The sequence below is a fragment of the Poecile atricapillus genome, chromosome 25, assembly GCF_030490865.1.
Source record: "Poecile atricapillus isolate bPoeAtr1 chromosome 25, bPoeAtr1.hap1, whole genome shotgun sequence".
In the NCBI taxonomy this organism is placed as follows: Eukaryota; Metazoa; Chordata; class Aves; order Passeriformes; family Paridae; genus Poecile; species Poecile atricapillus.
In genome coordinates, this window is record NC_081273.1 from 4,163,394 (window position 1) to 4,185,040 (window position 21,647).

The 21,647-nt window shown below is 50.1% G+C and overlaps 1 protein-coding gene across 2 annotated transcripts in view; it reads right to left on the reverse strand.

Moving 5' to 3' along the window:
- Positions 1 to 18,435, reverse strand: part of UBASH3B (ubiquitin associated and SH3 domain containing B) — a 55,172-nt gene extending 36,737 nt beyond the window's left edge. The window contains exon 1 of one of the 2 annotated variants that reach the window (XM_058857137.1): positions 18,186 to 18,435. In XM_058857137.1, coding sequence (XP_058713120.1) covers positions 18,186 to 18,328 — 143 coding nt within the window. In that variant the 5' untranslated portion in view covers positions 18,329 to 18,435. The remainder of the gene's footprint in view (positions 1 to 18,185) is intronic. The other variant, XM_058857138.1, reaches the window with a different exon arrangement.
- Positions 18,436 to 21,647: the final 3,212 nt, after the last annotated feature.

The window sequence follows — 21,647 nt, forward strand, 5'->3', positions numbered from 1 at the left end:
TTTGTGGGTAATAATACATTCAGGGCAAAGAGTTAAGCAGAAATGTTTATGGCAGAGTGCTGGGGACATCATTCAGAAAGGAGGAGTAGGAGGAAGCACATACAGGAAAATTTCATGTTGGAATTATCCAGGCTCACCGGGGATGGAAGCATCTGACTGAGTCACGTTGTGAATGTTATTAACACAGTGAAGAGTTCAAACCCCTGCAATTGTCTCTCCTTTTCTCTAAAGACTTTTGCTGGGACAGCAGCCACAGTCTGGTCCAGCTGCTTCCAGGAAATTCTGATTTTCATGTGTTTAGCATATCAGTACCTTTGTACCATTAATTTGGGTTTTATCAGCAGAGGAACATCCTTGAATGTGTTTTGGCTTTGTTTTAGTGGGCTCCACTCATTTTGACCTTGCAGATGGACAGGAGAGCTGATAAAATCAAGTTTTTGCTGTTTTTACCACTGCATCATGACTGAACAAATACAAGCTGAAAGAGCCCACAAACTTTTTTGGTGCTTTCTGTGCTCACAGCTTGGTAGGGACAGGACACCCCCAAAAAAGGGGGAGGATTTCAGCTCATAATTTTGGCATCCTTTTCCCCATCCCCCTGAATCATTTAGGCTGGAAAAGACCTGTGAGGTTCCTCAGTGCAATCCTTCCCCCAGAGCTGCCAGCCCAGCACTGACCACGTCCCCACATCCACAGGGACCTCTCTAATTCCACCTGCTCCCTCCTCCTGCCTCCACCAGTGGATTAAAACCAGGATTTAGTGCGTGGCATCCATCCAGGGGTTGGAACAAATGATCCTCCAGGCCTCTCCCAACCCAAAGCATCCCTTGGTTCTGTGATTGTGGAGCAGGCAGGAGTCTGGGATGCTCTGGGGGTGTCCCCACGTGAACATAATTCCCCTCAGCCTCGTGTTCTGTGCCTGAGATGTGACATTTGGGGTGTCCTGCCCTGGGAGTGTTTCCTCCTTGCAGCTGAGTAGGAAACACTCAAAGAACCACTTCCTGTGCTGTCAGTGGGGCAAGATGAAAGCTGCTGGGAGTTTTGCATTTCTCTGAGCCCTGAGAGCCTCAGCAGAGAGCAAACAGCACGTGGCACTACCACTGTGGTACCAGAGGGAATCTCCTGATATTTAAAGCACCATTTCCCGCTGTTTACAGTGCAAAAAAAACGCAATTACAGCCCCCAGGCTGACAATCCCCAACACCACAACTCCCCAGACAAACCCCAGAGCTTCTCATTTCCGAGCAGTCACAGAAATGCTCTTTTAAAGGCACAACACCTGAACGGGGTGTCAGCTCACATTTCAGCTTGCCTGGAACAAAGCAGGGGGAAGCAAGGAGGCAGTGAAGCCCTGGCAGCCTCTCAGCCTCATCCTGCTTCCATTCCCCTTCCTTGCTGGCAGATGGCAGCTTTGCAGGGGTGTTAAATCTGCTCACAACTAACGGGGTGTTGCCTCTTCGAATGCTCCATCCTTTTCCACAGGAACAAACCATCCCTCTTCACTAAAACACGGCACGACCCAACAGGCAAGAGACTCAAATGTGACTGGGGTCAAAAATAAAATGAAATAAAATGATGACGCCACCTACCTCCCCCAACCCTCTCTCAGATAAACAAATGCAATAAAATTTATTGTATTTTCTCATGTCTTTTGTCGGTTTGAGAGCTGAACCCTGTGTGCTGTTCACAGCCAGGCTGCCCAGGAATGCTGAAATATGGGAGATGCTCTCTTCAGGCCCAGAGCTGCTGTTTGTTCAGAGGATGAGGCACAATCCCTGTCCTGAAGTGCTCAAGCAGAGGAGGGAATAAACAGTCCATGGCACAGAGGATGGAATAAACCATCTTTGGGACCTCTTAACTCCTAGCTGAAGTGGCTCAGATGTGTTGTGCAGGTCTCAGGTGTTGTTTTATTCAGTTTTCCACTCCCAAAGCAGCCTGGTTCCTGCAGCAGCACCATCATGTTGGATTCCCCCTTTGCCACGAGCTTGGCTGTGTCTGGAAGGGTCCAGCTGGCTGACAAACCACCAAAGGAGGCAAATCCAGAATGGCTCCAGCTGCTGCTTGGAACCCAAAGCCAAGCTGGAAGCAGGAGCTTGCAGCACTTGGGGACAGGGGTGGGGATTTGGAGAGCAGCTTTCAGCCAGGACACCCCAAGGTGTGCCCCCACACCCTTACCCTGCACTGCTGTGAAATGCCCTGAGGGGTTTTTTTGTATAAAATGCTCTTTTTATTTCAGTGGGATTGTTGTTTAAAATAAGTAGAGGGGTTTTCTGTGGCAGATACTGAGTTACACACACCCCGAGCCCAGGGTGTGCAGGATGTGTGACCAGGGGCTGGGTGAGGGGAGCCAGCGGTTATAAAATTGATATTTGGTCACTCACATGACTCTCAGCTTTGCTCCAGAACTGAAAATTGAGACCTGTTTGTGTGACTCTTTTTCCATCCCGTCAGCAGCTGAACCTTCTGTCAGCTCTGACCGCTGCACCTGCTCAGAGCAGAACCCCCAGAGCAGCCCTCAAACGCTGCTGAGCCTCCAATGGCCCGTGGGCAGATGAGATTCTGCCCTCCCAGGCCTGCAGGGAGAAGTTTTGGGTTTAATCCCAGCATCTGGTGTGCATTTGGTTGCAGAATAAAGGGTCACTCATCCCAAACATGCAGATCTTCACCATCAAAGTGCTTCTGCCCCAGCTCATCTGGGTGGAGCGCTCATCTCCACAGTCCTGCTGCTGTCCCCGGATTTTTTGGCCTCTCATGCTTTTCCTACAAGCTATGGTTGGGGAAAATCCTCTTGCAGTGGATCTGTTCTGGAGGAAGAGGGGCAGAAGGCAGCTGGCCATGAGCTGTGCTCACCTGGCTGCACGGAATGAATTTCCCAGCCACGTAGCAGGTACAGCAACACCTTGATGTGCCACCAAGTGACAGCCCAGCTGTTCACTGCTCTCAGCCACCCCTGGAGCCGTGACCTGAGCTTCCAGGCTGGAGGAAATGGGGTGGGGCAGGGATCCCAGCCTGGCTCTGCCTCAGCTCCAGGCTCCATTCACTGCAGGGTTGGTTCTGGCCCTTGCAGCTCCTTGCTGTGCAGATGTCAGCTCATATCTCCTTTCTTCTGGAGAACGGGGCAGAATTCCCTCCCAATATTCCTCTATCGCCTCCCCTCCACTTCCAGTTCACTGTTATCACCCATCCAAGAGCAAGCTCAGCTCAGAATCCAAGGAATCCCTTGGATTTGCTTCTCATTTCCGAGCAGTCACAGAAATGCTCTTTTAAAGGCACAACACCTGAACGGGGTGTCACCAGAGCAGTGCTGTCACCAGGACAGTGGTGTCACCAGGACAGTGGTGTCACCAGGACAGTGCTGTCACCAGGACAGTGCTGTCACCAGGACAGTGGTGTCACCAGGACAGTTCTGTCACCAGAGCAGTGCTATCACCAGGACAGTGCTGTCACCAGAGCAGTGCTGTCACCAGGACAATGTTGTCACCAGGACAGTGCTGTCACCAGAGCAGTGCTATCACCAGGACAGTGCTGTCACCAGGACAGTGCTGTCACCAGAGCAGTGCTGTCACCAGGACAGTGCTGTCACCAGGGCATTGCTGTCACCAGAGCAGTGCTGTAGGCAGAGCTGACCCCAGAAATAACCACTGCTGGCAGATTTACAGCTCCACATTTCTGACCTTTGTTTCCTGCCCTGAGCAGGAACAGTTTCCTGCTGTGCTCCGGCCGATGCTCCCGGGAGAGGGAAGGGAGGGAAAGCAAGCCAGGGATTGTTTCTGGGATGTGTTCAGTGCTCTGAGCCACCCCAGCACAGGAATATAGGATTCTGCAAATGCAGAGACCCTGAAAAGGGAAAACATCTGTAGAAAAACCCCGGCAAAGCCAAGGAGCATGGCTGAGAAGCCTGAATGTGATGGGGAGGAAAGGTGGCCACGTGTTCCCAGTGATGCTGAACGACCTCCGTGGGGAGGGCTGTGCTCTGCAGCTGGCTGGGGGCTCACAGTGGCCATGGCCACCTCCACATCTGCTCTTCTTGCTCCCCCAAACCTCTGCAAAGCTGCCCCTGGCACGGGAAGCCTGCTGGGGTGACGGAGCTGGGTGCTCACAGGGATTCAGGAGCCCCCTGGAAGTCAGAGCCAAAGTTAATTCAGTGCTCCCTGCAGACTTTAAGCAGTGCCAGCCAAGCACGGCACCCTGAGAGCTGAAGGACTGGGTTTGTTTGGTGTCTGCTGTGTGGAACCATCCTGAACACGTGCAGAGCAGGGAAATGACTCTGCTCTTCACCAGGCTGTGCTCAGCTTGCTCAGGGGGGCAGAAACAAAATATTCCTTTACCTCAGTCCGTGCCATTCACTGGGATCAATGGCATGTAAATATATGTTTAGGGCTTTCTTAAATCAAAACCTAAAAGTCCTTCCCTGCACGCCCCAAGAGATCCCATTCAGCCACCAGCACAGGAGACTCATTGTCACCAATTTCTGCAAACACTTCCACGTTCCCAGCCTGGCCTTCTGACCAGCTGAGGCCCTGCCAGTCTCCTGGCCAGGCTTATCACATTTCCAGAGCTGACTGGGATATCAGCAGCACACAAAGCCAGGCAGGAAAATCAATGCTTCCAAAGGCTGCTGAATCCAAGGGAATGATTCCTCTTCGAGGCAGCCTGCTCTGAATGAGGCTGGACAAAGCAAAGCTCTGACAGCGATTGATTTTTGAGGGAGAGGAGCTGCGTCTTTGGCTGGGCTTGAAAATGAGTTGTTTAAGGGTAAAGGCAAAAAAAAAATATCCCTGCTGCCTTGGGGAAGGGGATTGTGGCTGTGCAGAGGGTGCAGGGATGAGGCTCCACCTCTAATGAGGAGAACTGAGAGGGGCTGTGCTGCAGAGGCAGAAGTGCTCTGCCGTGAGAAACGAGACGGGGAGAGCTGATAACGAGAATGAAGAACTTCCTTTGATTATTGCCTCTCATTTCCTATAATGCAATCTACATCTTGAAAGAAAGCTCTTGTGTTCAGTGTTAGATCCCCCTGCCTCCTCCACCTGGTTAGAAGATCTTAAGCAGCAGCACTGAAAGAGAAAGGTTAACCTGAGCGAGGTGGAATATAAAACCTCTTTCTTGTTCTGAATTATGGGATGCAACGTAACACCACAGGTACCAGAGGAGCCAGCTCAGATATGCAGCCAAATCTGGCAGGCAGGAAAGTGCAGAACTCGGCTGTGGGAGCAGCCAAGGTAGTGCTGAGAGAATCACCGAGACTGAACAGGAGGGGATGGAATTGTTGTCTGGATACTTTTTAAAATCCAGCCCCGAATCACCACTGAAAACAACGACTGAATGATGTCAGACATCCCACCCCAGGTTGTGTGCTCACATTAGACCGGTGATTTGGCTTTGGACAAAGCACAGGCTCAGCTTGCCACGAGCAGGTGCAGATTTTGGATGTTCCCATTTCCCTTGTGGAAGGGTTTCTGAGGAGGGTGGGACGCACCTGGCAGCTCTCACACACTCCTGCTTTGCCACGTTGGAACCCGAAAAACTGACAGCCAGTTTGGAAAACAGAAGCTTGATCCTTCTGTCCTTGCACTCCCCTCGCTGCTGAGGGGGGATGGAGATAACACTTATCACCCTGCTGATGGCAGAAAAGCTGCCAGAAATTTCTCTGCCTTCCTCAGCCCCCAGTGAGAGGCAGAACAGCCCCTCCAGGGCAATCCTGTGCTCCAAACCCCGTTCCTTCACAGGGAGATGAGGGCCATGGGCACAGGGATGGAATTGCCCATTTCACACCAAACAGGATTCGCCAACACAGCAGGGAAAAACCCTCCTTGATCAACAGCCAAGAGGAAATGAAATTGGAGCCGCTAATCCCGATAAGCAAATGGGGCAGTTGTGGTGTGGGGTGGCTGTTGGTAGCACCAGCAGCAGAGCTCCACCCTGCACCAGACTGAGAACCAGAATTGTCCCAAGGCCCTGCTCAGTAAGCCCAGCTCAAACCAACAGAGCTGCTCATGTGTTTGAACTTGAGCAGAGCCTTTGAATCCTCTGCCAGGCTGGCACCAAAATCCATCCTGGGCTCTTCCCCCGAGGTGGGACCCGCATGTGGGGACCTGTGTGGCTGCTGTTCAAAGGGTGCTGTTCCCTCTGCCCAACTTTGCCCTAAACTTCAAAAACCACAGGAATGTTTATCCCTTCAACATCCCTCAGCAGCTCCCAAACCTGCCTGGGATGCTGCTGATCTTCTCTGCTTGTTTTGCCACCACCAGCACCAGGAAAGCCACAGTTTTCAGGAATTTTCATCGCAACCAAAAACTTGTCTCTGCTTTGACTCATACCTTGAAGCAAAGGGACAATTATCTAATCACAACACTCAATCCCGTTTTCGTAAGCTCATCTAAATTGTTCAACTGCTCCAGCTACTTCAGTGATTAGAGAGATATTCCACAAATAAACTGCCTGTGTGTTCCTGACACTCAGAACTAATGTGCTGCAAGCAAGGGGAGGAAAAAGCAGCATGGAAAAAGGATTCCTTCCTCACCATCGTGTACACCCAGCCTAAGATACCACAAAATTTCATGTCTATTACTGAAATGAAAGTCACATCAAAGGTCCTGCATGGTTTGGGGATGTGCTGCAGCAAAATTGAAATAATATCCAGTGGGTGGAAGGTTGAGGTGGAAGCCTGGAACAGCAGCTAATTTCCACCTAAGAGCACATTTTGGGGTTATTTATGGCCTGATGGCAAATCCAAATCACCCAGCTCCAAAGCCAGTGCTGCCAGAGCCTCTCTTTGTGTCCTCAGGGAAAAACCTTAAAAAGCTTTCATGCTCAGGGAGGTGCTTAATTTGCAGAGACACTGAGCATCCCTCAGCCAAGATTTCCCAGACTGGCTGCTGACTTCAGCTCATCCATTCTGGACTTCCAGAAAGGCCTTGGCTTCCACAGCAAGGCCCTCAGGTTTCATAATTACTTCCTTTTCAATGAATAAACCCAAACCCAGCAACACAACTTCCTCCTGTGTGCTGCTAAGTTAGGTTTTTAGCGGAATTTGCTTTTTGGCTTTTGGTGTTCTAAGGGGGAATCCTGCCCTTCTTGTGTTCCAGACACAACTCCTGTGCCCCATCACTGTCACAGCTGGCATCTCTGATGGATTTATCCTCCACACCACCCATGAGACAGGGACTTATTGCACTCCTGAAGCCAAAAAAAGGCAGCACCCTGCACTTGGAGCTGGCTGTGGCTCCAGGAACCAAGGAAGATGCTTCTTCTGGGCTGGTGGCTCAGCTGTGTCGATCATTTCAGCTTCCTGTGAGATCTGAGGCGGTTTTCAAGTGGCTTTTTGCTGTCAGAAGGGATAAAGCTACCCCTGTGAGTGTCCTCCCCGCTCCCACAGAGGCACGAGGGGGTTTTGGGTGCTGGGTTTGGGCTGGGTGCTCTGGCACTCCCTGCTCTCGTCCCTCCCCGTGCCTGCACAGCCCCCCTGGCTGCCAGGAGGGGCTGAGGTGACATCTCTGCCATCCTTCTCCCCCAAAACAAGCAAAGATCTACTGAGCTGTCATCCAGGGTAGTCCCAGGACACCTCAGCAAGCTCCTCTGCTTGGGAATGGCAGTGGCAGCAGCTACAGGGGAATTTTGTCTCCATTTGTCATGGAGGTTGGTGGGGGGTGAGCAGAGGGAGGAGATACAAAGACACAGCAAATCCTGTTCCCATGCTTTGTGATCCCAGAACCTACTTCCAAACCTAGCCCTGCCAACCTGGCCTCAGGCTCTTTGGGGATGACACATTTCTGTGGAAGATTCTTCACTTTTCCCCCCTCCTGCTGTCACATTTTCTCTGAGCAGCCTTGGCCCTGCCCTTTGAACGTTCCCTTTGCAGCAGATGGGCCTCTCTGAACACCCAGAACGAGCACAGAAATCAGCAGCTGCTCCCTGGAGCTGCCCAGCAGAAGATGAAAAGGATCTCAGGAGGCCCCATGCCCTTGGCCAGGCTGAGTCACAGCAGAAACCTGGCAGGACACAGGCAGGGTGAAGAGCACAGGGTGATGCACAAATTCCTCCCCGGGGGATGCGCTTCCAGAGGAGCTACAGGCTGTGGCCAATAAAATCTGGCAAATTTTAGTGGGAATGTGTGAGTCCAGCTGAATCCCAGGCACACTCTGCACTTCCAGCACGTTGGAATTCCCAGGGGTGGAACGTCCTTTTGATCTCAGTGAGGATGAGCAGCTTTGGGGCAGGAAGAGGAGGGAGATGGGGAAGATGCACAGATCCCCAAAGTCAGGGTGTTTTGGGGAGTTCAGTCCCCTCTGTGACAGCATCTGATGGGCTTCTTTGGGCAGCTGGCTGGTGAAATGAGGGATCCTCATATCGGCTGAGCTCCCCATGCCAGCACACAATATTGGCTCGGGGAGAAAACAGGAAATTCCAGGGGGAGCAGGTCATTTCCCCCCTGCAAATCACACTCTTCTCACCAAATCTTAGCAACGCTTTAAAATCTCCCCCCACGCAGCTCAGGTTGGTGTGAGGGGCTCTGATGGTGCAGCTCACCCCACACAGAGCTTGGAGACGTGAAGTGAGGGCTGAACAGGACAGATTCCTGTGTTTGCTGTGACCTGGAAGCAAGCATCAGCTGCCCTGTGCCATCACAGCTCTGTGTTCCCTTCCTGACTCATCCTCTGCTGGGCTGATGTCTCTGAGACCCAAATAACCAGGGTTCCCATGGATCCAGCTGCCTGGAAAAGCAGGATTATGTGCCCCAGCTCCAGGCTGGAGTCATTATTTATACAATACTCCACTGCCCCAACACATAAATGTGCTGTGAAACACCTGAGCTTTATATTTTCCTTCCCAGAGGCTTTGGTGCTGTCTCTTATTTATACCCAGGCTTTTTTTTTATTTTTATTTTTTTAGCATTCCCTGAATGGTATAAAATACCCATTTCTCTAAAGGAAACTTTGCTAGCAATGAAAGCTGGGTTATTTCTGGGGAAGATGCTCAGCTGCTGTGCGTTATTATTGCTCCAACAAAGGAAATGGTGCTGGGCTGATTTACACTGCTGGAAGGCTTTGCCCCTCAGAACATGAATGCATTTATGATACAGCTATGAAGAGACTGTAAAAAGAACAGAAATGGGATTTGTAAGGTGCAGCTGTAAACCCCATTTACTCCCAGGCTTGCTCCTGCTGCCCGTGGACTGGTGTGAAAATGAACCAGCTCCAAATCTGGGTTAGGTGGAGATTTCTCTGAATGGAGCCTTGGAGAACTGGCTTATCCCTGGCTAATATATTGTGATCTGACACTCACTGGGGCCTGGCAGCTCCTCTCAGAAGGAAATATCGATTGTGAGGCAAAAATCCAATATAACTGTAGAACAAGGGAGCAGGACATCATTGACACCACTTAGAGCCTGCGGTTCTGGAGAGCCCTTTGTCTCCAGTGGAAGGAAAATGTTAATGAGGGTGCTCTCTCTGGCATCAGGAGCCTCCAGGAATGGTCTCAAGCTGCATTTTTCTGTCTGTGAAATGGGAATGGTGCTTATCTGAGAGCCTCCAGGGGGGAGGATGGGGAGAAGGAAGGGAGAAGCCAGGCCCTGATCCCAGCATTGCCTCCAAAATCTCTTTTTCCTCGTGCAGCTGTGGATTTACCCATCAATCCAACTCACTGTAACCACTGGGGAAAAAGGGATTTTGGAGGCAAAATGCTGGGATCAGGGCCTGGCTTCTCCCTTCCTTCTCCCCATCCTCCCCTCTGGAGGCTCCTTCTGGCTCCTGTTTATTGTCAGCTCCTGGAGCAGGGAGGGCGTTTACCTTTCCTCCTCCAACAACAGGGCTGTGGTTCATAAAAACCGGGTTTGGGGAAATGACCACAGGGGTTTCATCTCAGCACCAAGTCAGGGCTTCAAATTTGCATCACAAAACTGCAAATGGCTGTCGGTAAAATGGGGAACAGCTCAGAGGAAAAGGAGCACCACCTGATCGCTTTGGGGTCTTCCCAGTGCCATTTAATGCCTGCTTGGGTGGAAATGTTTGGGGCATCTTGGTCTCAGCCACTCCAGCATGAGGAGCTTGGCTGAATTAACCCATTCATGGGATGACTCGTGGAAGAACTTGCTGGATTTCATTGAGCACAGGGGAAAGAAAATAGTCATTTTTACACATCAGGAGATGAGAAATCTCCCTGAAACACCCCCAGCTCTATGCTGGCAAATGATGTCACAGTCAGCAGCCCCCGATGATTAATTCTGCCCAAACCTGGAGAGCAGACCATCACTAACACTTCCTGAAAGGGTGAAAAGTGGCACTCAACTTGTGTTTGATAATGGCAGGGGGTGATGGGTGGGAGTGAAACACGCTTTGAACCTCTCTCCATGCCGGGCTGGGGGTGTCCATCAGAGCTCCCAATCTTTGGGAGGGCAGATCTCCCAAGGTTTGCTCAGCCCTGTCCCTCCAGCAGCATTCCCAGGGTGTTCTGCTGGCAGGGAGTGGCCTGTGAGGTGTTGGCAGTGCCAGAATTCAGCCTCAAGGGCACAGATTTGTTGTCTGGGGAAAGCAGAGACATCAAACACATCTCCTCTCCCTCCTTCCAGGCTCAATTTCTAATTACTGGTTCTCTGGTTCAATTTTATTCAGGTCCTGACCATACCTGAAGGATTTTGTCACACCTGCGCACGCAGCTGTGTTCTTTTGGGAATCTTTGTGAGAAATGGGAATTCTGAGGCTTCCCAGGGAATCCAGGAGCGCTCCTGCTCCCCAGGTGTGTGGGGTTGGTGTCTCCTAGCTCTGTACCATGAGCTCTGGGTGTTCAGGAGAACCTCAAACCCCACCTTTGGCTGCTGGGACTTGCTAAACCTCAGGAGAAATTTTAAGAGCAGGTTTGAAAGGACCTTATGAACACGGACAGGGGATCCGAGGGGTCTCAAACACTTTTTAGGCAGGCTGTCAGCTGCAATTTCAGCAATTCCCCCAGTTCCTCACTCACATCTTTTCCCCCTCCACTCTGCTGCTGTCCAGCCTCAGCCTTTGTGCTCGAGCAGGCAGCAGAGAGCGTGGTGGGGACAGAAAAGCACCCAGGACCCTTCTCTTTTGGGTTTGCAGAGGGGGTGAGCGAGCCCCAGCGTGGCAGTGGTGAACAAAGGCTGCAGAGAGCCTTGGTGCTGGAATCCAAAACGCTGTCAGCTGCTGAAACACAGCTCCTTTGATGACTCTGCTTGTTGAGGATAATTAGACTGGTGCAGCACAGACACACACATGGATGTCTCTATTCTTTTTGCAATTGCAGAGCACATGCTGTGAATCCACGATGAGCTCTTAGTTAAAACCCAGGGCAGCGTTTTCAACTCTGAGCAAAATCTGGGAGTCCAAATTCACTTTCAAAAGTGACTTAAAAACACAAAAGTGTCCTCAGGATGGGGTTAGCACGTGATATTTTAAAGCTCCACGTCTTTAGAGGTTTTTTAATTTATTTTTTTTCCTCATGATCTTTCAAAGAATGGAATTCCCCCCTGACTTCTGCGGCTCTCGAGGGCTTGCAGCATCCTCTGAGCACGGGCTGTTCCACAGGAAAGCGGCAGCAATAATCCAGGGATGAACTTCCAGAGGGCTTTACAAGAGGCAGAATTCTGCAGGGAGCAGCCCAGCACGCTGCCACTGCCCAGGGGGAAAGGAGAATCAGCATTTAATGCCAACAAGGCTCCGTTCAACCTCGCTGCATATCTGAAACCCTGAGTTCCTCCTGCCACTCCTTGTCTTGAGAATCTCATCAGGAAATTTAAACTGGCTCCTGACAGTGGTATGGGTCTGGAGATAGGTGAAGAGAAAGAAAAAGGGACAGAAAGATAATGCTGGTATCTGTGTCCCTCCAAGCTGATAGGAAGCTTGAAAGGGAATTACATCCTAAGGATCAGGTTTTTAACTGCTTGGGGCTCTGACACAGAAGGCATGGAGCAATTTTTCAGGCTCCCTCGGTGACATGTGAGGTCTGGGCTGCACTTTCTGAGCTCCTCTCCTTCCTAGAGCAGAGGGTAGGATCAAGTTCAGGACCTTGGCTCCAAGACAAGGAAATCACCAGAGGGACGGAAGCCCAAGGAAATGTTTTCTTGTCACCATGTAATTTTAATACCAAAACAAACCAAGTACTCAGGGACCAGGAAACTCTCTGACATCTCTGTCAGCGTTTGCCAAAGTCAGATGGCCTTGAAAACCACATCTCAGCAATCCAGGGAATGCTGGCTGCTGGCTGACCCGGGCCCTCACTGCACATGGTGGTGCTCAAAAACCCAAATACGAGATCCCAGTGAAGCGTGGGGTGTGCAGGCACTGAAAGGAGTTTGCTTTTTGTTTTCCACCCTGAACACACACGAGCTCCTTCTCTGGGCCAGCAAGTCCTGCAGGGACTCCCTGACCTTGGCTGAGCAATCTTTGTGCTCTGTCCTTAAACTCTTTCCTCGACACTTGTGGCAGAAGCGTTTTCTCTGTGGATATCAGCCCTGAATATCTGATTGCTCCACGGCTCCCAGCCATCAGATTTGATTAATGGCAGTTCTGTGTCCATTTGATTAATGGCAGTTCTGTGTCCAGCATCCTGAATCACTGAGGTAACACCAAGCACTGCCACTTTATCATTTTACAGCGTGATCTTATCACAGGAATGACTCCTTTGCCTCTGATAACATCTCTCCCTCCCTCTGAAAATGTTGTACCATGTCATGGAAGAAGTTGTTCTACTCAGATCTGATCAAAGTCTTGGACTGAAATCTACAGATTCAGGTACAAATATCAGCCTGACTATAGATTTGATATCTAAACTTCTCTGTGCCTCAGTTTTCAGAATGCACTGTGGAAATTAAAAGCCCTCTGTGGTTAATAGCTTTAGATCTTTCAAGTAAGGAATCACGGAGATCCCCCCACCCCAAACACACTGGAGCCCCTGGCACGGAACAACCTGGATCCTGCAGGAATCATCTCAGTCCCACAGCAGACATCTGCTGTAAAGCCAGTGGAAAAAAATGAAAATCCATGTACAGAGCAGCCACGGGAGTGAGTCCCAAATGGATGTTTCTGGAGCCTTTCTCCAGAGCACCTCCCTGGCAGCGTTGTCTCCCCGTGCCTGTCCTGCAGAGCTGCTGGATGCAGATGGACAGAACTGTTCTGAGCCAGGAATTGCAATGCACAAACCAGAGCAGTTCAGAGCTGCAGCTGCTCCAGCCTCACCCCCTAAACCCCAGCGTGGGCACAGAGCTGAGTGCAGGGAACCAGGGGCTTGTGCAAGTGACTCCCCAAAGTTCCACCTCCAGCACTTCTCCCTCTGTCACATTTGGAAGCAGGTTACAAACCCTTCCTAGGAAGCTCGTGCTCCCAAATGTCCATGGGCAGGGCTGGAAATGAAAGCATTTTGCTCAGCTGGTTTCTCTGCCACACAATCCACGGCTCCATCCAAGCCCCAGACTCCCTCCCTGGAGTGATCAGCACAGACAGAGCATCAGGGGAAGCTTCTCCCTAAACCCTCGTGGCTACAGCACCTGGGTTTTCCATTCAAGGGTTCAAGATTTCCTCCAGTGCTGCTAAACTGGGAAATCCCTTTCAATGGAGCCTCCCAAGCTGCTGCTTCCAGCAACATTTCTGTCCATCGGCTTCTTCCCTAGGGATGGGGCTTCCCTCCACACCCTGGGCCAGCAGCAGTCACTGGGAATCAGGAAAATCCTTCAAGTTGGGGCTGGGTCTTTGTAGAAGGATGAATTTCAGCCAGGAGTATCTGCAGAAAACAAACACCCTGAAGGCAAAGCTGGGAAGGAAGGGAAACCACTTCAAAATTGAAAATTGTGAGCAGCACTTCGCTTCCACACAGCAATTTCCCAAATCCAGCTCCAACCCTTGAGGAAGGAGCGAGTCCCAGCCTTGCTGTGCTGAAATCCTGAGATGTTGCTAAGTCTGTTACTAAGCAAAGCATGTCTTAGCAGGCTAAAATCCCTTTCAGAACACCAGAGAAGCTTTTAGTGTTTGTAAACTGGATCTGAGCTTCATTTCTCCGGCAATAATGAAACCTTTAATACTTGTGAATTCCCATCGTTTCTGAGAAGGCAAATCCAAGCCAGACTGGTTTAATCCAGGTCCAGGGGAATTAACTCCTCCCCAGGCCATGGACACACAGTTAAACCCTTTTCCAGGCCCAGATGAGGGGAAGGAACATCCATTTAGTTTTGGAAAGCTTTGCCACCTGTGTCATCTCTTTTGCTTATCAGAGACAGCAGAGTGACAGAAAAAGCACAATATCTCTAATTTAAGTGTTCTGGTTATGGGCAGTGATTTACCCAGCCTGAGTAATGGCAGGGAACAGGGAATTATCTTCAATTTCTTAGGCCTGGATCTCTTCTGAAACAGCATCTCAGAGCTGTGGCTTGGGTTCAGAGTCATATGCAGCGTCTGAAGCATCTTAAATTTTATGCATTGATGTATCCATGCACATATGTGAAGCCAGAATTAAAACAAAGAGAGCAGGATTAATTCTTTTTCCTCATGCTAGAATTTTAACTTTCTGGTTTTGAGGATGTTTTGCAGGAGTTTAAAGGCTGACATGAAACTTTTCAAACTTGTAGGTTCTGGAGCCACATTGATTTCTGCACCATGCAGGATAAATAAGCTTCAATAATTCAAGTTTGGTCAAAGGTCTTCTTCCATCCTGAATGAAAATGCAGCCCATCACTAATTTTTTTTTTCAATTTTAGCCTTTTATAGACACATTATGGATTTCTCTTTTTTTTTAAATTGCTTCTGCATGCATAGGAGTTGTAAGTGATCCCCTGTGGTTTTGAGGGACTGTAAATTACTTTATGCTTTTCCTCTCTCACTCTCAGGGATATACAGGGATTATAAACGGTAGTGAGAGGTGCTGGCAGGCAGATTGGATGACAATTAGGTGGAACCACAGATGGGAGATTCGTAACAAAATGATAAATAATATTTTGGGGCAACTGGGAAAACAATATTTGTATGAAATCTCTTTCTGGAGGAATCCTCTTGTTGTGCTTAGGGGGTTTGATTAGGCCTAGGTGCGAACAAGAGTAAAATGGGAATTATAACATCACCTTTGCCTTCCTTGCTTGCTTCAGTCAGAAACTCCTGGGGATAGGGACAGCCTGTGGGACCAGACAGTACGTAATCTAATGGGCTAATTGCAAAATAAAATAATAATAATAATAATAATGGCTGTGTGCTGGCAAGAGCCAGCAGGGCAGAACAGCAGCTCGTGGTGATGGTTCAAAGGGATGACACACTGCAGTGCTCTGAGCAGGTGCCAGGCTCAGGTGAAAGCTTCCAAAAGTGGTTTGAACATCACCCTGTGATTTAGAGGAGCCCTGAACTGAAGCTGGGGCTGGGAAGGAGGAAAACAGACAGATCTGTGCCAAAAAATCCTGTGGAGGGGGGAAGAGGGAAAACCTCCAAGGTGTCAGTGTGAGCTGTGAGGCACAGCAGTGCAGATCCATTAATTTCAGTAGTTTCTCAGTTCAGAAAGGAAGAACAAGTCCTTTGATGGGCCCTCCATGCCCAGTCCCCCATAAACCACCTGTAGGATGGACAAATAAAGGCTTTTTCAAGAACCCCTTGATGTGAAGCCAAGATCCAGGGCAGTTTTGCAGCTGCTACCTGACATCCCCTCTCGGCTCCTGCCTGGCTCAGCCCAACTTCTCCCCTTAACACCTGGAAATCACATTTTAGCCTTTCACCCTGAATTGTTTTAACACCTGCAGGGTGAAGCTGGAAGTCAGGCAGTGCGAGTTCTGCCCAGGATCTCACTCCTCAATGCCACCCTGGAAATTCTGCTTGCAGCTCAGCCCTGTGACCCTGCCTGAGCTGAGCCTCGGTGTCCCCTGCCCCTTCAGTCCCCCCCAAGAGCCAGGAGGCCGCTGCTGCCAGCAGCCATGGTATTTTGTGACATGCCTGACAGACTTGTCTGACAACTTGGAGGTTTGTTTTGCATAAGCCACCCAAACAGATGGTCACCACTTTTAAGTACCAGCCTGGCTCCTGTTTGCATGCAGAGCTGAAATCCCATTTCTCTGAATTCCCTGGCTCCTGCTGGAGCTGTGGCTTTGGGGCAGGAGACAGAGGTGGGAGAGTTTTGGGGGAACACTCACCAGGGCTTTAAAGCTACTTCTCCATACAGCCTCTGGCAGGGAGATGATGTTTTCACCTCGCTGGCATCTTGGTATTTTCATTTCCACTTACAGAGAAATGCTGAGAGCTAAAAAGAATTCTCTGGACCTTTAGGGAATGTCCTTTTGCCATGCACTCCTTTCTCTCAAGCTCCCAAACTCCACATCCTACCCTTGGTGGCGTGGATTTTATTGGGTTTATTTCCGTTTTGCTTCTTGTCTGAACTTTAATGATGAATTATTTGTAGCATTTCGGTGCCTGTCCCAGCAGAGAGCTGAGCTGTCACACAGGGTTATCCTGACAGATTTACCCATCTGCCTGGCTGGATTCCCAATATCCCTTTTTGCATTTAGGGATATTTTGCCCATTTTTCTGGCTTGTTCTCTGTGTTTAACCTTCTCTGCTTTGCGTGATGAAGCTCTGAGTACACTTCAACAAATATCACTGCTTTTGGGGCAGGAATGTGACCAACAGACACAATTCCTGAGTCAGGCAGGAGCAGGGCTGCCTGGCAGCCTTGATGGCACTGTTGTGCAGGTAAGAACCACTTTCATTCATAGGATCAAGCTGGGATTTTTTTTTTAATTCCAGCTCCACTGAAATACGCACATCTTTCCTTCCAACCATCTTTTCTTCCAACCGAGCTAAGCATGAAGTCACCGCTCTGCCCTGCTCTTGATTTGCATTCACTGTGCCTGAAAGCTGCCTGCTGATCTCAGGAGATAACTGACAGCCATAAGGAGTGCAAAGCAGCCCCGTGGAAAACAAAAATAAGATTTCCTGCATGTGCTGGTGGATCCATGAATCCACAAGGAACATATGCCCTTAAACTGCATGTGCCTGTCTATATTTATATATATATATATATAAAAAAACAACAATCCTTGTGACAAGACAGGCTGCAAATCCCCGGAGTTCTGATTGGTATCAACAACAAACGGAAAACTTAAGGAGATCAAGGCACCATCCCAATCCTCACTGGTTTCATTTCCATCCCAAAACGAGCAGTCCCACTGTTCTTAACTTAATAATAATTAAGTTATCATTAGTTTCCTGCCTGATTAATTTAAAGCATAAGCACACGCAGGGAGATTACACCAGGGCATGAATTGGACAAGAAAAACCGAACCACTTCGGGTTGGAAATTTACTTCTGTTGCTCCGTCGCTTTCAGGGTGACTTGTACCCTGATTAAAGAAAATCCCCCGGGTGTCCGAGCTAAAGCAATTCCAGTCTGGGTGGCAAAATCTGCCTCTGGCGATCCCCAGCCTCGGGACGATACGGGCGAGCTGCGGGGACGGGACCCGGAGCGCCCGGGGCTCCTGCGGCCGCCGGAGGATGCGAGCGGAGCATCCCGCGGGTCCTCCAGCATCCCCCTGCTGCCAGGACAGCATCCCCCGATGCCAGGAGCGCATCCCCCTGCTCGGGGAGAGCATCCCCCTGCTCGGGGAGAGCATTCCCCTGCTCGGGGAGAGCATTCCCCGCTGCCAGGAGAGCATCCCCCTGCTCGGGGAGAGCATCCCCCGCTGCCAGGAGAGCATTCCCCGCTTCCCTGGCTGCTCCGAGAAGGCATCTCCGGGCCGCTCCGGGAGTGCATCCCCTCACAGCCGGGAGAGCACTGCCCGCTGCCGGGAGAGCATCCCCCCCTGTCCGGGCCGCTCCGAGAGAGCATTTCCCCCTCCGAGAGAGCATCCCCCCGCTCCGAGAGAGCATTTCCCTCTCTGGGAGAGCATCCTCCCTCTCCGGGAGCGCATCCCCTTGCCCCGGCAGAGCATCCCCCTTCTCCGAGAGCGCATCCCCCGCTGTCCGGGCCGCTCCGGCAGAGCATCCTCCCTCTCCAGGAGTGCATCCTCCCTCTCCAGGAGTGCATCCCCCTCTCCGGCAGCGCATCCCCGCCTCCTCCCGGTTTGGATCCCCGGCTCCCGGCGCTCCCTCCCCGCGTCCGGCCCCTCTCAGCCCCGGAGCAGCGCAGCCGAGCGGCGCCCGCCGCTTCCCTCTCTCTGTTTCCTCCGTAAAGCGAAAGGAAGGAGGCGAAAAGCCCCGCGGGGCAGCGACTTACGCCCGTGCCTTGGGGAAGCCCATGGAGAGCAGGATCTCCAGCGATGAGCCATGTTTGATGGTCCCGGCGCGGGGCTGGCGGTTCCGCCGGGGGATGACTTTGCTGTACAGCTCCTCTCTGGCAGCCATGGCGAGCTGGGCCATCAGCGCGGAGCCATCGCCGCCCGCGCAGGGCCATGCACGCCGCGGGCTCGGGGACAGCGCCGGCGACAGCCACACACGGCCGGGGAGCCGCGGAGACACCGCCCACACGGCCCGCGCAGCCAGGGAGGGAGGGATGGGAGGGATGGGGAGGGATGGGGAGGGATGGGGAGGGATGGGAGGGATGGGAGGGATGGGGAGGGATGGGAGGGATGGGGAGGGAGGGGAGGGATGGGAGGGATGGGGAGGGATGGGAGGGATGGGGAGGGATGGGAGGGATGGGAGGGATGGGGAGGGATGGGAGGGATGGGAGGGATGGGGAGGGATGGGGAGGGATGGGGAGGGATGGGGAGGGATGGGAGGGATGGGGAGGGATGGGGAGGGATGGGGAGGGATGGGGAGGGATGGGAGGGATGGGAGGGATGGGGAGGGATGGGGAGGGATGGGGAGGGATGGGAGGGATGGGGAGGGATGGGGAGGGATGGGAGGGATGGGGAGGGATGGGGAGGGATGGGGAGGGATGGGGAGGGAGGGATGGGGGCAGCGCAGCCGGGATGCCCCCGCCCCGCTGAGGATGGGTGGGGGATGCGCGGGAGAGAGCAGGAGAAATTAAGGTTTCCTTTAATTAAAAAAAAATTAAAAAAAAAAAAAAAAAGCACGTGCACACGCGATTATTATATATATATATATTTAAAATATATTTATTTATTTATTCATTTATTTATTAGGGTTTTTTTGTCCTTTATTTATGTTTTTTCATTTATTTATAGCTATATATTGATTGCTAGTTTATTAATGTTCAAGTTATTTAGTTTATATTCAGTGTATATTGAATATATTGAATATATTGAATATATATTCAGTGTTTATTTAGTTATTTATTTGGGCTTGTGGGGTTCTTTTTGTTTGTTGTTGGTTTTGTTTTTGGTTCATTTTGTCTTTATCAGAAATCTTTTATTTATGTAAAAAAGATATATATATGTAAATATATATTATATATATTATATATATTATATATATTATATATGTATTTATTATTTATTTGTTTGTTTTTTCCTGCTCCCTTTGCCTTTATTGTAATTTTTACATTTTTTTATTTATATATATAAATCCTCTTTCCTTCTTTCTCTCCTTTTTTTCCTTCTTTTTGCCTTTTCTTTCCTTCTTTCTTCTTTCCTCCTTTCTTTCCTTCTCTCCGTCTCTCTTTCATTCATTTTTTTCAGGAAATCCTCTCTGTGATCCCAACCGAACTCCACAAAGAGCAGAGATGAGGTCAGGACTCTCCAGGTCTCCCTCTGCCACTTCCACTGCCATGGAATGTGCTGGAACAACCCAAACTTAAACCCCATCCCATGTGCAGGGACACCTCCCACCATCCCAGGCTGCTCCCAGCCCTGTCCAGCCTGGCCTTGGGCACTTCCAGGGATCCAGGGGCAGCTCCAGCTGCTCTGGGCACCTGACAGGGAACAATTCCTGCCCAGGATCCCATCCAGCCCTGTCCTCTGGCACTGGGAGCCATTCCCTGTGTCCTGTCCCTCCATCCCTTGTCCCCAGTCCCTCTCCAGCTCTCCTGGAGCCCCTTTAGGCTCTGGCAGGGGCTCTGAGCTCTCCCTGGAGCTTCTCCTCTCCAGGTGAGCACCCCCAGCTCTCCCAGAGGGGCTCCAGCCCTGGAGCAGCTCCGTGGTTTCCTCTGGCCTGGCTCCAGCAGCTCCACTCGATTCTGTTCCTGGATCAAGGCACAAGAGCTGCACTCCAAGATCCTCATCCTCGTGTTTGCAGCAGCTCTGCTCCCCTCCCTGCAGGTTCCTGTGGGACAGATATTCCTGCTTTTCTCCTCACTGCAGTTCAACTCATCCTTCTCATCCTTTGCCTTTTTTTTCCCCCCCAACTTTCCCTTTTTTTCCACTTTTCCTTTCACTTTTAAGGACAGGCAGATCCTGCTGCTCCTCCCAGAGCAGGCCCAGCAGAGAACAGCCTGAAATCCCAACCCTGCCAGCGAGTAAAAACCCATTAAGAGGCATTTTTAAAAATAGTTTATGTTGGGGAAGGAAATCAATAGTGGCAATGACAAATCTATCAGTGCAGTTGGTGTTATTCGCATTAGGGAAAACCAACAGCCCATTTCCATTTTGTTGTATCAATGAAGGGGAAAAAATAATTCCCCTCACATCTCTCTGCTCATTCTCCTCCTGTTGATTTTCTGCCCCTTTATCCACAGGGAAAAGCCATCCCTGAAACGAGGATGCCACAGGAATTCCAGCTCCAGAAAGACATGGCACAAAAACCCAAAAACCAAACTAAAGAAGTGCTTCTTGTTCCTCTCTTAAAATCACTTTTAACCCCTCTGATGTTGCTGAAGTTCTTTAATTTACTCCCACTGTTAATTGGCAAGGACTTCATTAAAGCCAGAGGGTGAAACCAAGGAGTGTTTAATCATGGATTTCAGGATCAGGCACCCAATCTACTCCATTTTCATTCAGGAGGAGAATTAATGGTATTAATAACGATATTTTCTATTCCATTTTTATGCAGAAGGAGAATTAAGTGTGTTAATATCAATATTTATGCTGAAATTTGGATTGCTGGGGCTCTCAGAAGGGTTTGTCACCCATGAACTCATCCCAGCCATGCTGGGAGCACCACAAAGACAACAAAGAAGATAAAAAATCCCAAATAAACTCTGATCCCACCTCCCCATGTCCCAGGCAGGCAATTCCCAGGGGAATGCAGGGACCTGCAGCCAGCAGAAAATGCTTGGACTTTTCTCCCTGGGCCTCCCTCCTGTGCTCCAGCTGAATTACTCAAGCAGGAAATAACAATAAAAATGAAATTTGCTCTGGAAGCAACTCCCAGGGACTTTGCCCAGATGGGAATCTCCTTCCTCTGCCTGGGACAGAGTCACACAGTGAATTAACAAATAAATAAATCCACGTTAGAGAAGTTGCAATATTGAAGTTTGCTTGGTTGGATGAGTTGCTGCATCAAACAAGAAGGAACAGGAAGAGGATTTATTTTTTAGGTGAGAGTGGCTGGAAATTATTTTCCAAGCCATTTAATGTCCCTGCATTTGATCTGGCTCTGCTTTTTTTACATAGAAATCTTTTCTTTGGGAAAAAAAAAAAGGTTTCTTTTTCTACCCCCAGCTATCAAATGTGTGCCTGGAAATAAAGCTGCCACCCACCTTTTTTTCTTTTTTTTTCCCTTTTTTTTTTCTTTTTTTGATTGTAAGCTGAAAATGAAAGCTGTCACACTGATCAGATAGGGAAAGGGAAGAAAGTAAAAGTAGAAAGCAAATTTTTAAAAGGAGAACACCCAGAAAAAT